Source organism: Conger conger, chromosome 12 (assembly GCF_963514075.1).
Source record: "Conger conger chromosome 12, fConCon1.1, whole genome shotgun sequence".
NCBI lineage: Eukaryota > Metazoa > Chordata > Actinopteri > Anguilliformes > Congridae > Conger > Conger conger.
In genome coordinates this window covers 31,040,173-31,056,853 of record NC_083771.1, presented here as the reverse complement: position 1 = coordinate 31,056,853, position 16,681 = coordinate 31,040,173, and the positions used below count along the sequence as shown (strand labels likewise).

At 46.9% G+C, this 16,681-nt stretch overlaps 1 protein-coding gene across 1 annotated transcript; it reads left to right on the top strand.

Moving 5' to 3' along the window:
• The first annotated feature begins 4,192 nt into the window (after positions 1–4,192).
• vps37bb (VPS37B subunit of ESCRT-I b) lies at positions 4,193–16,356 on the top strand. The gene is made up of 5 exons (XM_061262138.1): positions 4,193–4,379; positions 7,141–7,272; positions 9,696–9,867; positions 15,569–15,651; positions 15,958–16,356. The coding sequence occupies exons 1-5, from the start codon at positions 4,275–4,277 to the stop codon at positions 16,354–16,356; spliced, it is 891 nt and encodes a 296-aa protein (XP_061118122.1). The 5' UTR covers positions 4,193–4,274.
• The last annotated feature ends 325 nt before the right edge of the window (positions 16,357–16,681 follow it).

Here is a 16,681-nt window from a genome sequence, read left to right as displayed (position 1 = left end):
TAACCCTGCAGTAGATATGAGTTTAGTCAGATCACATTATCATGACCCATTTGTCACATTTCCAGCATGTTTTGGTTTTAATCTGCTGGTTTAGTTCCCATTACAGTAGTGGGATAATTTGAAATGATATGAACGAAAGCATTATCAAAATATTTCAGTACTTCCCAACACGTATGCAGATATACAAATAATAGGCATTCTCAGATATTGCAATAAAAAATTTTTTTTAAATACACTGCTGTTAAATAGTGTATATTTATCAGGTTTTCTGAAGGTCCAAATATCTATAGTATATTGCAGGACATACTATCCCTTCCTTCCCACAGAGAGAGCCTGACCTGCTTACGCACCAGCAGGGACAGGAAGTGACCCCAGTCCAGGAGGAGAGTGTCACCAGCATCATGGCCTCCATGCAGGAGCAGCAGACTGCAGTCAGACAGCTGGTGGGTCTCCCCGTAGAACAGCGCTGGTGCCCAACCTGACTTAAAGGGGCAGTACCAAAATGTAATTCATGTACATTTCCACTTACCCAGAGTGCTATCTATCCTTTCCGATAGTTTTGCTGAGATGTGATGTTTTTTTTAGATTTCACAGCTTTTTAAATGCAGTTCAGCGCAATATAATGGACCTCTATGGACCACTCCTTTTCTTGTAATGAAAGTGCCGACAATTTGCATTCTTAAAACGACACAACAATGGCTCTTTCCAAATATAATGGCATGCTTACTTGCAAACATCTGCAGAGCTCAAAAATGTACATTTTAATCCAGAACTATTTCTGGACTCACCAACTATGTCCTCGCAAGCAGAAGTTTCTGCTGAAGCACACAAGTATTCTGGGGCAAAGTGTTCATGACTTCTTTGTAATCTGACATTGCAAGCGAAAGGAGTTCCTGTATTGACTTGGCACAGTTTTGCTAACTAAAGTCCACAGCTGGCTAATGTACACTTGATATGCAAGCCGCTTGCAGCTGCAGCTAAAACACTGGTCTAAACAATTGACACTTTTCCCCAGAAGGTGTGCTTCCTTGGTGAACTGTGTCTAAAAAAGTTCTATCTATATTCTTCACATCTCAGCAAAACTGTTTGGATGGATAGATAGTACTCTTGGGTAAGTGGAAATGTACTTTAATTTCATTTTTGGTCCTTTAAAGTCATGTATTTTAAATGTTTTACCACTTCAAACATCAGTAAAATTCCTGGGACTAATGCAGGGAAAAGCGACAAAAATTCATGCAGTGAATTTGTACAAAATTAATTCAGCCTTTCGTGTGTTTCTACATTTGGTTAGGAGCATATATTGCGAATACCTGTGTTGTAAAATTATGCTGGCATCGAAAGCATTAAAATATTTCAGGCACATATTTTACCCCGGTCTGGCTGGAGAGGCATGTCCTCTAGCACTGTGCCCGCTCGACATGAACCGGTACTCTCTACAGATACTTTGTGCCCCACAATGAAAGGTATCTGTTGCCTGTTTGCAGGTTATAGCCAACATGAGTAGCGCTTACAAACAGGGAAAGAAGGAGGCCAAACAAAGAGGGATGAGCATGCCCACTGTCACTCTGAAGGTGACTGACAGCTTACTGGACACTGTGGAATCTCCCCCACCAACGCTGCCAAAGGAGAACCATTACCTGATGTTCCCGGCTGGAGCCATCCTCACCACAGAGCAGAATGGCTTTGCCGAAAGGAAAACAGAGTTTGAAATCCCTGTGCTGGTGTCTGGCATCCAGTGATGGTGACTTGCGGCTGGGGGAGCTGGACGTCCCCAGTTCTCGTCGTCTGGCCTGCAGGACGCAGTTCCCGTCTTCCACCATTGCTTTCATCCTGAAGGAAGCCCACGGAAATGGCGTGCCCAGTTTGGGAGGAAATGACATTTCCTGTCTTCAGCGGAGTCTTCAATCAAAACGCAGACCTCCATAAAAAAGGGAACGCCGATCTAATTGGAGCTCCAAAGCCCAGTAGGTGTTTGCTCATTATTCCATCACCAGCTGATTGAGTTGATAATCTGCCTCGTGTCTGTGAAGCCCAAGAAGGCGGATGTTTACCAGTGACTGAAAAAAGGGGATTGTTTGGACTTCTCATTCAGCTCTGCTGCTTCACCAACTTTAATTACCCTTGAGAGTACAACGTATACACGGAATTTAATTACGTTTGGTTCGAAATGGGATTCCTCAGCTGTCATATGTCCTACTGAATAAATGACTAGTTCTTCTAGGATGGGTGGGGGTTGCAGTTGTCCATATGATTTATTTTTGTAAGGTATGGTTGCTTGTTGCACTGGTGTTTTCCATACTGACTGTATGCATGACATTTCCTCCTCACTGCCATGCTATAATTTGTGATTTTTAATCTGGCTCTTGTAAATCTGCTGACAGCTTTAGAAATGTTGCTATTTGGCTTTTAAGTGGGATTTTAAGTGCATCTCGTATATATGGCGAGAAATACCAAACTGGGAGACTCCAATGAAGACCACTGTTATACTGTTGCACTATAATTATAATTACCATTTCAAGTAATTATATACAAGGTAGTTTCATATATTTCAGCAGATTTAAATTAAGATCAAATATTTAAACCAATTGCCTTGGTACTACTTTAATATTTCTTACATTTGGGATTCTGTTGAGAATAAGTGCCTTAATGTTTAAGATGGATGGATGTAGCAGATATGCTATTAATAGCGTATCTAACTTTTTTTTTATTTATTTGAATATGTGTTTGTATTGTTTCTGTCTTCTGGCCTATGGAGGAAAATAGCTTTTTAATAAGCATTACTTACTTACTTACTTCTTCAAGGCAAGCATGATAAACAAACCAACAGTGTTCTAAGTGTTTTCATTTTATTTGTTAAAAAAATAAAAAATAAACACTTTCAATGTGTCTCTTTCTTAAAGTTCTGATGTTTAGGCAGCGACAAACTAGGTCTGTACATCTTCCCTTAGTGAAGGTTCACAAAGGCAATGTGTGTGCGTGTGGCCAGCAATTTGACTGTACAAAGCTTTCTCACATCACTCCACACTACTTACCTGGCAGAATGTGATCAAACCATATGACTTACAGGTGTTTCACAAGTATGTTGAGGAATATTGCATAATCTGTGGACGTTCTTCTAAATGTACCCAGGTATGACATAATTCATTATAAAAAAAAAGGTATGTTTTACCATAAATTCATGGGTATTGCACACTGTTACCCATAACATGTATCACAGAGAACTTGAGTGTATAACATCCAACTCCATCCCATCCATCCATCCATTATCTGAACCTGCTTATCCTGAACAGGGTTGCAGGGGGGCTGGAGCCTATGCCAGCATACATTGGGCGAAAGGCAGGAATACACCCTGGACGGATCGCCAGTCCATCGCAGGGCACACACACCATTCACTCACACACTCATACCTATGGGCAATTTAGACTCTCCAATCAGCCTAACCTGCATGTCTTTGGACTGTGGGAGGAAACCGGAGTACCTGGAGGAAACTCACGCAGACACGGGGAGAACATGCAAACTCCACACAGAGACCTGGATTCGAACCCAGGACCTCCTTGCTGTGAGGCGGCAGTGCTACCCACTGCACCATCCGTGCCGCCCCATCCAACTCCAACTGAACCAAATTTAAAAATAAGGAGATCACATTACTCCTAAAGTGATTGTACAAGGTAAATGTCAGAAGACCACGTTACTGTGCCCTCTCCCTTCATTGAGAGCACAAGCATAAAAGAGCAATGGAGGTTCAGGGTGAAATGGTCAACCATAAAATCCCAAAATAGTTGCAGACTGCACCAATTTCCTCTTATTTCTAACCTATAATGGTTATCTTATCTCAGGGCTGTGCTTTTTGAGGGGCAGGAGTTCAAAGTGAGTAAAGGTTATTCTACAGAATATATGTATATGACCAAAATAAATGAATTAAAATAATACAGTACCAGTACAACTGAATATATAATGTAGTATATATTGTGTATATTATATATTGTAATATATAATGTAAACACAGTTGATTGTAAATACCATCTAATACAAAATTAATTAATTTCCCTTCACATCAATTATTGCGACTAGTTCTGTAGGCCTCTTGTTACACTATTCCTTTCAAACGGCAAATGACGTCAGTGCTGCTCCTTCTCCCTGATTTGACACTTTTGGACAAGAAACCTGCTGTATTTCCGGTTGGAAACCGAGCTGCTACTGTAGCGTCTGCTTTTCTGTATACTTACTAAAGGGAACCTTGACCACCAAGGACTAAGAACACCGCTGTAGCAGAAATGTCTGGGTTCACTGAAAAACTCAGTTCTTACACTATGACGCAGTTAAATGAGTTGCTTGAGGACGAGGAAAAGCTCAACAAAATCGTCCAAGATTTAGAAGAGGTAAGTATTTTGACTGTCATAGCTACCTCGCCAGTTGAACAGCTGGCTAGTTTTTGAAAGCTAAACTAGTTTCGGTAACTTAATATGGTAGTATAATTATAACGCTGTAACTGTAGACTGTAACAATTAGACAGCTTTTGGTTTTACACCTATTAATGATGTTAGTATGAATGTGGCGATGTGTGGTCACGGTTTCCTGGCTTGTATTGCTCGAATAATGAAATGGCATCTTGTTAGCTAGCTATTTTTGCTAACATTAATTTCCTATACAGTCAGTATTGTAACGTTACAGTCCACCAGAAGGTATTCTGAATCCGTTTGTTTTTTTCTAATGTTGAATATACATAATCATGTCTTTCACATTTCTCAAGACACTACTTAAAACACTGCTGAAAATGGTAACGTTGAAGTTGACGTTAGCTTGCCGGCCGGCTCCATTTGTTTCAAAATAGCCAGCCATCATTATATAGAAATCATTATTGCCAGCTAGCTAGTCATCGTCATTGTGTTCATTTCAAAACTGACCGCACGGTTGTTTTTTGCTATCCTTGCTACTACGAAAAGTAATAAACCTGGATGCCTGGTCAGCTCATTCACACCTGTTCAGGCAGCATCGTTTAATAGTGTGAGTTAATACCGATTTTTTTTTTTTTTTTTAAAGGCATTGTGCACATTGCATTCATTTAGCAGACTCATATCCAGAGCGACTTGCATTCTAGGTTTATATTGTTCTTTTAGCCAAAGCCATTCATGAGTTTTCCGCAGCTAGTTTGGGAAATTATATAATTGCGTACTATATAGTAACGGTTGGCATTTATATAGCGCCTTTATCCAAAGCGCTGTACAATTGATGCTTCTCATTCACCCATTCATACACACACCAACGGTGATTGGCTGTCATGCAAGGTACCAACCAGCTCGTCAGGAGCATTTGGAGGTTAGGTGTCTTGCTCAGGGACACTTCAGCACATCCAGGGTGGTATCGAACTGGCACCCCTCCGACTGCCAGACGACTGCTCTTACCACCTCAGCCAATATCACCCCAAAGAGCAAGACAACGGAGCGAAGAGATGAGGGAGATCTAAAACGTCAGGCTCCTTCCATTTACATACAGGCAAAGTGAGACCCAGACTGCTGGGGTAGCAGAATTTGCGTGTTGTCTGGCTGGCAGTCACGGTCTTGACCTGCTAAAAAATAAGCCTACTGTAAGTGTTTAATAAAGAATTGTATAATTCTATAATTATCCAAAAGAAAAGCTCTTGAATGTCATGTCTGGGCGTAGGTGAGGTTGTTGATGGGCTGTTGTGCTGCAACACTGGGGAAGGTGAGGAGGCAGCCAGTCATAGTGAATCTCCCTCCAGAGCAATCTGCATACCTGACCACAGACCACAGCTTGCGCTACTGAGGTCTGTGCTTGTGGATCACTGCTTACCCCAAGGGTGTAAGATGATGTCACGAGTGCTTGGTTTGGCAATGAAATTGGTTTGATTTGGCTTGGTTTAGCATTTACCATTTACCATTTAAACCCTGTGGGTTGAAGCTGCTAGTGCCGAATTTCATCAGCTCATAGTCTCTCATCAAAGAGAAGATGTGGAAAGGTGAATTTTGTCAGCTCATAGTCTCTCATCGAAGAGAAGATGTGAAAGTAATGCTTTCAGTTCATTCTGGCCCAGGGCTCTGTGGGTGGGGGGGGAGCAGTTTGCACACAGAGGGTGTGCTTGCTCAAACAAGGCTATGGATAGGCTGGGCTCCTGGGAAAAGGCAGGGAGGATCTGCCCCATTTGAATGGCCAAGGTGGACCCAGCTGAGCTGTCGCTAGGGCGACTGAAACGGTTTGTGACTGCTGTAAGACTGGGGCCCATACACTCAGGCTCCCGTGCTCGATGGTTGTTTTTAGAATCCCTTTAGCACGCAAGGAGTTGGAGGAGAGAGTCCCAAAGCTCATGCTCTGACTGCCCAGCGTCATTACAGCATTGCCAAGCCTGTGTCTGTGATGGTTTTGTTGAAAACAGGGGCTGGTTGCTCAGCATAAATGGTAAATGGACTGCACTTATATGGCACTTGTATCCAAAGTGCTTTACAGTTGATGCCTCTCATTCACCCATTCACACATACACTCGCACACACCAATGGCGGCTGGCTGCCACGCAAGGCACCAACCAGCACGTCGGGGGCAATTTTCTTCTTTTTCAGGAGCATTTTATTTATAGAGCCCAGAGCCTGAGGTTGCTTACCAGTTAAAAATAAAAAGTCCCTGTGGGACTGCCGAGTTCATTAGGGCTCTCAGTGAGCATTGAGTGGGCCACTTAAGATTGCAAGCAAGAGACTTAATCAGTGGGGCGGAGTCGAGAGGAGAAGTCTGACCTCTTGCATGAATTAAGCTATGTGGTTTGATTCTTGGCCCTGTCATTTCACATTCCATGGCTAAAACTGTTGTAGCAGCCAGTAGGACCCCCTTGGCAGCGCTACCATACCTTTAGATTGGACTGTGATTGACATTCCCTTATGAATTGAGGAAAAATTGCCCCACTTTGTGAAATTCCACCCTGTCTTTGTGTAAGTTTAAAGTCTGAATATATTCCCAAAATCAGATGGGAGATGAGGGACTCACTGGCACCACACCATTCAGGCATACCTCAGCATTGATACTTTTCTGTCGCTTTCTCATTGTTATGCATCAAAGATGCATTCTTAAGGTGGGGGCGGGGGGTATCTTTAACATGCTTGGCCTCATTTTTCTTTCTTCCTTGTTTGAGAGCAGGGCAGAGTAAAGGCAGGAAGAGGAGTCGTCTTTCTCGTCACTGAGGAAAAGCAGGCCCCTGTTGAAGACACAACCTACCCAAAACTGTGGTTTCCTCTTTTGTGTTTTGTGACTGCCAAATCTATGCGCTACGTAAGCCTGTGTCCACTTTCTTGGCATTTAGGGGTTTATATGTGTCAGAGAACACTCTGATAGGGTGTCCAGACAGGGTGCACAGCTCTCCACAGCTTTGATCGCAGATGGACCAGGGCTGGTCTGGGGCAGGGCTGATGTGATGAACAAACTTGGCGGAAATCAAACCACAGCCAAACCCTGTGCCACGCAACACATTGCAGCCTCAAACTGTTCGCTTAGTGACACCCCACACCAGTTGGGATGGTGTAGATTTAGATCCTGTCAACATGTAAGTGATAACGTTTGCTGTACCAGACTGTCATTTTTTAGTCGCTTTATTTAGTGCACTGCAAAAAAATAAAATAAGAAAGACAAGGTGGCATGTTTGTCCGCTTAATCAGATGAGTTGGGACCCTTTGTGAGTTTTTAGATCGATGGCAGGCAGGGAATCCCCCTCATTAATCAACATCTCGACTAGTTCAGCCAGCAGGGATGTATAGACTACGTTGGCCGAAGTCAATGCGGGTGTTTCGCTTTGTCTACGAATGCATCATTTAATTCATAAGAAGTAACAAAGGTTTGTTTCCGCAGTATGTAGTGTATAGTGCCGGCTTTATTCTGCCACACCAGACTGAGCCAAACTAAAGTCTTACATTCAGGAACTTGGGGAGGGGGAGTGGGGTGTAGGCAGAGTGACCTACATTATGAGCTGCGCAGAATGATGTAGAAGACTCACATTTGTGTCCTCATGTCTCTAGAGATCGTCCTGCTCAAAGGCTTGCACCATATAGGGAGGGGAGGGGAGATCTTCCTTGATTCAAATGTGCTCAGATATCTTGTTTAATCAGCCAGGTAGTTCTAGTTGTGGCCTGACCTCGTCTCTGGGTTCTGCAGCGACCCTGTCTGAAAGCCGATTGCTTCCACATCAAGAAGGCTCCGTTTTTCCCTCTGGGGTTAAGAATAAAATGGCACTTCCTGATTCCTGGTGGTACTTATCGTTCCACCACTCCATACAAAGCTGTCTAGCTGCTTAATCTTAAGTGATTTCACTGCGACTCTACCCTACCCTCCGTCAATACTCATGACGCAGCCCCAAAATCACTTACTTGATTCTCCTGCTGACATGCAATGTGAATTTTGCGGCCATCGGAAACGAATTGTCTCAAGTGGGAAGTTCTGCTCGGGGAATCATATTCAGGTGTTTCTGACAGCGGAGGAATATTCTCAATAGAGTTCCGCAGACTCTAAGAGCGAAGGCACGGAGCCGCGCGTATGTAGTGGGATTAGTCAGAAGTGTTTAGCGTGGAGGGTGGATGCGTGGTTGTTGGCGAGCAGGCGGTGGCAGCGTCGTGAGACGACGAGAGAAGGCGGCGTTGTGTGAGCTGGGAACCGACGCATGGTCTGTAGGTGCGCTGGCTACGCGTGAGTCCTGTGTGGCAGTATAGCTCCAGCAGCCAAGGAGTACAGTTGGAAACGGTCTTAGCCAACTGAAATCAGTGGCCCAGCGAGACGGAAGCCTGCGTTTTGCAGTGCTGCTTTCCGCCTGTTCTGCAGTGCCCAAGGGGAAAGTGGGTGGCTTAGTCATTCAAAGATCTGCTGCCAGACGAAGTTGGTCCAGGAGCAAACCGAAAGGGTGCAAAAGTTTATTGAAACAGGAATATCTTTTTTTATATGTTGAGCAAGGGACTTGAAACAGTGGGGCCCTTAAAACATCCAAAACACCTGGGCTTACTCCAGGATGTGTTTCAACCAGTGCAGGGAAACACCTGTTTGAAGGAAAGAAATTGATCTTTCACAGATGTAGCATCATAAAATTATTTTGACTGCTTAGGCTAAAATTATCAAAAATATGTTTTGCTCTTGCTTTCATTCACTGTAGCATGTCAATAGCATGTCTTCTGTTTCATGGGCTGGCAATCAGAAGTGAATATCCATTATGAAACAACCTCAAATCAAATCTCCCCCTCTTGTTTAAAAATGTATATACTTTACATCAAAAGGAAATATTATCATTCATGACCATGTCTATGGATTTGGAAATTTAATTGTTTATATTGTGGTTTAATGAGCATTTTAAATGGAAGCATCAATATGATAGCACATGACTAGAGGTTTTCTGGCAGTGATATCACACCTCATCTGAATGGGCTCTATGCTGCCTCCATTTTAGGTGTGTTTGCTCCTGAAAGTTGATGTGTGCTAACTTGAAACATAATTTTGGAGCATGTGACTTACATGTGACCATAGTGTCCTCAAAATGTGTCATGTGGGAGCATTTGTCACCATAGAGCCCTGAGGGACCCCTGCGTACTATATGTGTAAATATACATGGCTTTTACCAGATCTTAACAGGTAAACAGGATATTTGTGGCGGCCCTGGCTTTGTGTCTGTCACGCAGCAGGAAGGGAGTGATCGCTGTACCTGGTGGTGTTTGTTTCAGACGCAGGGCGTGCAGCAGTCCAAGGACGTGGTGCTGGCCGGGAATCGCAGCCTGGCCGAGCAGAACCTCCTGCTGCAGCCCTCACTGGACCTGCAGAAGAACGAGCTCACAAAGCGGTACCGCTGCCTCCAGGAGCTCTTCGAAAGCTTCCAGCTCCGCAAGTCCACGTTAGGTAACCCCTCCGCCCTGCAGGGGGCGCTGTGTTAAGGGCCTGCCCGCTTAACAACTCATTCCACTGATGTATCTGTTATACTGTCTCATGTAGCCTTATTATATATAATATAGCTATTTGTGTTTAGATGTGCTGTGCTCTTGAAAAGGAGATGGCATTCTTAATGGGGCTGTTTGTCGATAAATGAAGGATAAAAAAATTATATTGTGGCTCTTTCACCAGCTTTCCGCTTAATATCCATGGTGTTACTGGCCTGGGCACTGTTTTTTCTTAAGACTGACTGTTTAGTTGGTGATGATTTGGTTTTTAGCTTCATGCACACTGTCTGGCAAATGACCAAAATTCACTTGTGAAGCTCCATTTGTGAAGTGATAAAATTCCACCTCCATGGTTCAGTCGTGTTTTGATTCAGTCCAGGCCACTGTATACAGAAATGTTACTGTCATTATTGTCACATGTAGCACCATTCATGATAATGGCCTTAAAATGATCTTGGCCATTATCATGAATAATGTCTTTGCTAAATGAATAAGCACTACATTTTCAAATGACCTCCTAATGGATCTGGTGTTGTAGGTATTTGAAATGACATTTTATTTTACTGACTTAATCATTCAATATTCATAACTGACATTTGTGGAATCTGGATTGATTGTGGAGCAGCATGTGAGAAGTGCGCTGAAGTCTCCTAGTGTGTGCATAAGTACATGTGTGTGTGCGGGCGTGCATCCGTGTGTGTCTAAATCCGTGTCATTCCATCACGTGAATGGGTGTAGTCGTACACTGGTGCGCTTGTTCCTCTCTGTGGATGACACACACAGGCCAGACTGGTTCTGCTGGTCCTCACAGCTGTGTTCCTGGCTTAAGCACTCCCCTGGGCATTACTCCTCACATAGTGGTTTATCTGTGTGTTAGAGCAGCGAGTAGGGTGTCACAGTGAGTGAGTGTGTGTGTGAGTAGTTTTGTAGGGAGTGAGTGCGTGAGTGTGTGTGCGCAGATGTGCAGGGTGTTGTGATGCATCTAGTGCAGTTGTGCAGTAGTTAGAGGGAAGGTGCATGTCTACTTCCCACCTGCTTGCAACCCTCTTGCTTACAGCTTGCTGCCGCTGGCTAGCCCCTGTGGTGAACAGGAAATCAGCCTAGTGTGTAAGCCTTCCCTTGCCAGTACACAGCCTCTCCTTCACCAAGACTCCTGCCAGGCATCCTCGTGGCCACACACGGTAACTGGGTGCCTCGCCGGTCCCTGGCAAACTTGGCAGGGGATCTCGGAGCTGCAGTGGTCCCCAGAGGTGTGATGTGCAGGCCCGCAGTTGTGGACATACCCTGGCGTCCACCAACCACTGTTCCGCTGCCTTGTGGGTAAGTCCAGAAAGACAATGGCTTGGGGAGCACACCCTGAGAGAAAAGCTGGTGCTGGCAGGCACACCATAGGCGGTCCTCCGACAGACTGGAGCTTCGGCAGCCTCCTGCAGCTGTGAGGAGTTGCCGGTCGTCTTGGATTATTTTCTTGCTATCGGAGTACAACTCCCCACAGCGAAGAAGTGATGTTGGAGCAAGCGCATCCCCTTTGTCACTTTAAATAATCTCAGCATGCAGGTATCTGCTACTGGTTTATTGAGTTCCATCCAGGCCCCTGCAAACCTATCAAGTCTACTGCCGATGGGGTGCCTGGTGACGGGGGCAGGACAGAATGATCTGGAAGCTCCTAGCTAGGTCCCTGGACAGTTGCAGCACAGGGCTATTTGGTTGTCAGCAGCTGGGATTTTGAGTGGCAGCTGCTCCCGGCAGACCCCTGTGTGTCTGAACAGCCCTATTAAGGACCACACTGTTCACCCCAGTTGGGGAAAGGTCTAGAAAAAGTGACCTAAACATTGCCCACTCAGACTCTCCTGGATGGGATACCGCGCCCCTCAGCAGGACATTCCGTTTAGCGGTCGGAAAAAACAAAAAAGCAAAATATATTCCTACGAATTGCAACATGGAACGTCAGGACCCTCTTGCACTCTAGCCACAACACCGACAGGCCCAGTGGAAGGACTGCGCTGATTGCGGCAGAGCTGAAGCGCTACAACATTGACATTGCTGCTTTAAGCGAGACCAGACTCCTGGGTGAAGGATCACTGAAGAGGGAGAGGGCTACACCTTCTTCTGGAAACGTTACCCCACAGGAGGACAACACCTGCATGGAGTGGGCCTGGCGATCAAGAACTGCCTCTAGCCAAATCTCACTGAGACACCGACTGGCATAAGTGAAAGGCTTATGTCACTCTGCATCCCCCTCGTCGTAAAGCAATATCAGTGCTTATGCACCCACCCTTCCATCACAAGAGGATGTGAAAGACCGCTTCTACGAGATGCTGGATTAGGCCCTCTGCAAAGTCCCCAAAATCTTGCTGTTGGGTGATTTCAATGCAAGAGTGGGGAAGAATAGTGACATTTGGAAAGGCGTGATTGGACAACACGGCATCGGCCACACCAATGCAAATGGGTTAAGACTCCTAAGTCTCTGTGCTGAACACAATCTCACCATTACCAACACTATATCCCAGATGAAAAATAAATACAAAACCTCCTGGATGCACCCCCGGTCCAAGCACTGGCACCTTCTGGATTACATCATCATCAGGCACTCGGATCTGAGGGATGTCCACATCACATTAGCCATGAGAGGGGCGGAGTACTGGACAGACTGTGCCTGGCTGCAGGAAACAGGCATGCAACAGCTTCCGCTGTTCCCTAGCTAACCAGCTCTCAGTCTCTCCTGGGCATTGAGGGGACGACCGATGACAAGTGGTCCTCCCTAAGTGCTTCACTTTACGAAACGGCAGCCAAATCTATCGGCTACAGCAGGAAGAAACACCAGGACTGGTTCGATGAAAACTCCACACACATCTCCACTCTCCTCAACCACATGCATAAAGCCTCACTCAATAACCCATCTTCTGCAGCCCTTAAAACCAAATGGCAAGACCAAAGGAGAGAGGTACAGCGTTCCCTGAGGCACATTAAAAACCAGTGGTGGGTACACAAGACATAGCAAATACAATCTCATGCAGACAGGTATGACATGCACAACTTTTATGATGCAGTAAAGGCCACTCATGGTCCAAAACCTACACTGTCTGCCCCCTAAGAACTGCAGATGATTGTCCAGAGATGGGGGGAGCATTTTGAGGCTCTGTTAAACCAGCCAGCCCCAGTTGACGTCTCAGTTCTGGAAGACCTCCCAACCCTACCCACCATCCCGAGCCTGGACCTTCCACCTTCCTTCTCCGAGGTACATGCTGCCATAAGGGCACTGAAAAACAATAAATCCCCAGGACCTGACTCCATCCCTGCTGAGATCCTGAAGCACGGGGGCTATCTCTGCACCAGAGCAATCCACCTCTTCATCTCCCTAGTATGGCGGGAAGAAAGCATCCCCCATCAATAGAAGGATGCAAATATTGTCACCATTTATAAAAAGAAGGGGGACAAATCCATCTGTGGGGCATAGCACTTCTTTCTGTTGCTGGCAAAGTTTTGGCAAAAATCAGGTTCCACAGGCTTATTAATACTATCATTGAAGACCTGCTACCAGAATCCCAGTGTGGATTCCGGAAAAACCGAAGCACAGTGGACATGATTTTCACCTCCCGGCAACTGCAGGAAAATGTTGTGAACAAAAACAAGACCTGTTCATGGCCTTCGTGGATCTCTCCAATGCATTTGACACCATACATCGTGACCTCCTTTGGAAAGCCCTTCTACACGATGGCTGCTCAGTGAACTTTGTCAACCTCCTGCAGCAGTTCCACGATGGAATGATGGCCAAGGTTACAGTAGATGGACTGGAATCTGCCCCTGGAGTAGGAGACAGGGATGCATTCTCGCTCCGGTCCTCTTTAACATCTTCCTCCTATGTGTAACGACACTTCTGCACAAGGAAATGGAAGATGGAAGTGGGGTGACCCTGGACTTCAGACTGGATAGGAACCTCTTCAACATCAGGAGGCTCCAAGCTACAACAAAGCTCCAGTCTATAAGCATACTGGAGCTCCAGTATGCTGATGACTGTGCCCTTGTGGTGCACTCACCAGAAGCCCTGCAGGCCACGCTTGCAGCTGCTGCGAGAGCATACAGCAGAATGGGACTGTCTGTTAACACCTCAGAAACAGAAGTCCTCTGCCAGTGGTCATCAGAACCCCCAAAGAAACCAACTGTCTTCTCCGTCGCAGATTCCCAACTCACCATCGTTCCACACTTCAAATACCTTGGAAGCATTCTCTCAGAAGACAGGACATCTAAAACCGGATCAAGCAGGCCTCATCCTCCTTTTGAGGAAAAGAGTTTACAACAACAGCAATCTCCATCTACACTCCAAAGTTGCAGTTTACAAGGGAATATGCATTTCCACTCTCCTATACGGCTGTGAGACATGGACCATCTACGCTCGCCATCTAAAGATGCTGGAGTCATTCCACATAAAGTGCCTCCAACGCATCTTAAAAGTGACCTGGCAGGATTGTGTTCCGATGGACTACCTTAACGTAACGTAACGCCTGAGTAGTTTTTGTAGGGAGTGAGTGAGTGCATAAGTAGTTTTTGTAGGGAGTGAGTGCGTGAGTGAGTGCATGAGTAGTTTTTGTAGGGAGTGAGTGCATCAGTTGTTTTGTCATGAGTGAGTGATTAAGTGAGTGTGAGGGAGAGAGAAACAAGAATGACCGGGGAGCGATCTTTCTCTCAGTTTGAGATATTCACCGCCACACGTCTCCATCCTACACACGCCTGCCCTAACCATGTCCGCCCTCACCCCCTCGCCGTGACTACAAACAGCCATTTCAGGCCAGGCCCAGATTGCAGTGGGCGTGGGTGCGTCAGCAAACGACCGCTCTCCGGTGCCCCCCAGCCCGAGCGCGGAGGAGAGGAGGGGAGGGGAGGGGTGGGGTGGGAAGGTCCCCCTCCGTGTCACCGTCACCGGCTCCCGGCCTGCAGCTTCACCATCTCCCAGTCTGCTGATCACACACCCCCGCCTTCCCCACAGAGGGCTGAGCTGGTGGAATCCCCACCCTCTGCGGGAGCCAGACAGCCAGCCTTCCCCGGTCTGGATGCCCTCACTTCCAGCTGAGCGCCAGGGGGGGCGGGCTAATCAGAGGGGCCAGATTTAGAGAAGGCAACCGGGGAACGTGGCCAGGGAACTCCCCCGCGCTTTTAGCAGTGAGGAGGCTCTCGCAGCAGTTGGGTGGTGTCGAGTGGGCAGAAATGGGATGAGCGGTGCCTACTTTGTGATTGGTTGTAGGGCAGAAATCTGCTTTGTGATAGGCTGCAGACAGACACACACAGAATCACACACAGGCAGACAGACACACAAACAGGGACACACAGAAACACACACAGATTCACATAGACACTGATAGAATCTGATAACAGAAGGCTCAGGGGCTTTCTGGGCACAAGGGACTGATAAGGGTTGTTGGTCTGTTTGTGTTGGTGGAACAGCACCAAGGCGACTGGAAATGTGAACATACAGCACACACACATCACTGCATGCGTGACACACATGAACACACACAGACTGACACACACACTGACACACGGACACAAACAGGCAGGGACACATCACCGTACACATGAGCGCATCCTGCTCATTCTCTACTGTGGGTCAGAAAGGTTTCCATTGAAGGCAGGACCCACAATTTCCTGTTCTCTCTCCCTCCCCTCAGATCATAAGTTAGGCAGTGGATCGATGGACACACTGTTGGCCCTCCTGCAGGCAGAAGGTGCCAAGATTGAGGAGGAGACTGAGGTAAGAGTGCAGCATTTTATTCCCGCTATCCACACACACACACACACACACACACCCAGGTACATACACGCATTCACACACACACACACACACACACTCGCGCACAGAAGTACAAGCTGCCATGGTCTAATGCCATCGGGACCACACTCCACATCTCAATTTCCAGTCTGGTATTATAGTATTTGCCATGAGTTCAGCAGTAACTCACCCTGTCCCTTTGTCACTACCTGGCTCTGCCCCTCCCTCCCTCCCTGTCTCTCTCCCTCCCTCCCTCCCTGTCTCCTTCCTACCCTCCCTCCCCGTTAGAAAATGGCGGACCTGTTCCTGGATGGCGGGCAGCCATTGGAGTCCTTCGTCGATGATTACCAGAGCAAGAGGAAGCTGGCGCACCTGCGGCGAGTGAAGATCGACAGGCTGAGAGAGATGGTCCTGAGGGGCGTCAGGATGCCCCAGGCCCCCGTGGTTCAGCCCACCCCCGCGCCTGCCCCCCAGCTCGCCCCCGAGGCCGACACCAACGGCTCCCCGACTCCCGCGCCCCGGAGGTCCCCCACCCAACCGGCTCAGCCCGCGTCCGCCCAGCCCGCCGGGCTCTCCGGCTTCCCCTACCCGCCCTGCCCGTACCCCTCCGTCCCGCCCCAGACGGGCTACGCCTCCGCCTTCCTCCCCGAGGGCCTGGGGCCCCAGCCCGGCTTCATCATGCAGTGATGTGTCACCGCCCCGCCAAGCCATTGCACAGGGAGTGCAGCTTCCTCTCGTCTGTTTGGGTGTACGGACCGCCATGGCAACAATATCGTCATCAAACAACCCATCGAAAATAAAAACCCTGATCATTTGAACTTGATCTTACAAGGGGAAGTATCTTAAGTTATTCTAATTTTTACCCAATCAAAAGGGAATGGGGATTGATCATTTGGTGTATATATTTTCCTTCTTTCCTAGATAATTTTTATTGGATAATCTGGCCAGGGGGGGTTTGTACAGGGAGCGGGGCGGGGCTCCAGGGCTCCACCCCCCCTCCGCCAGTATGACA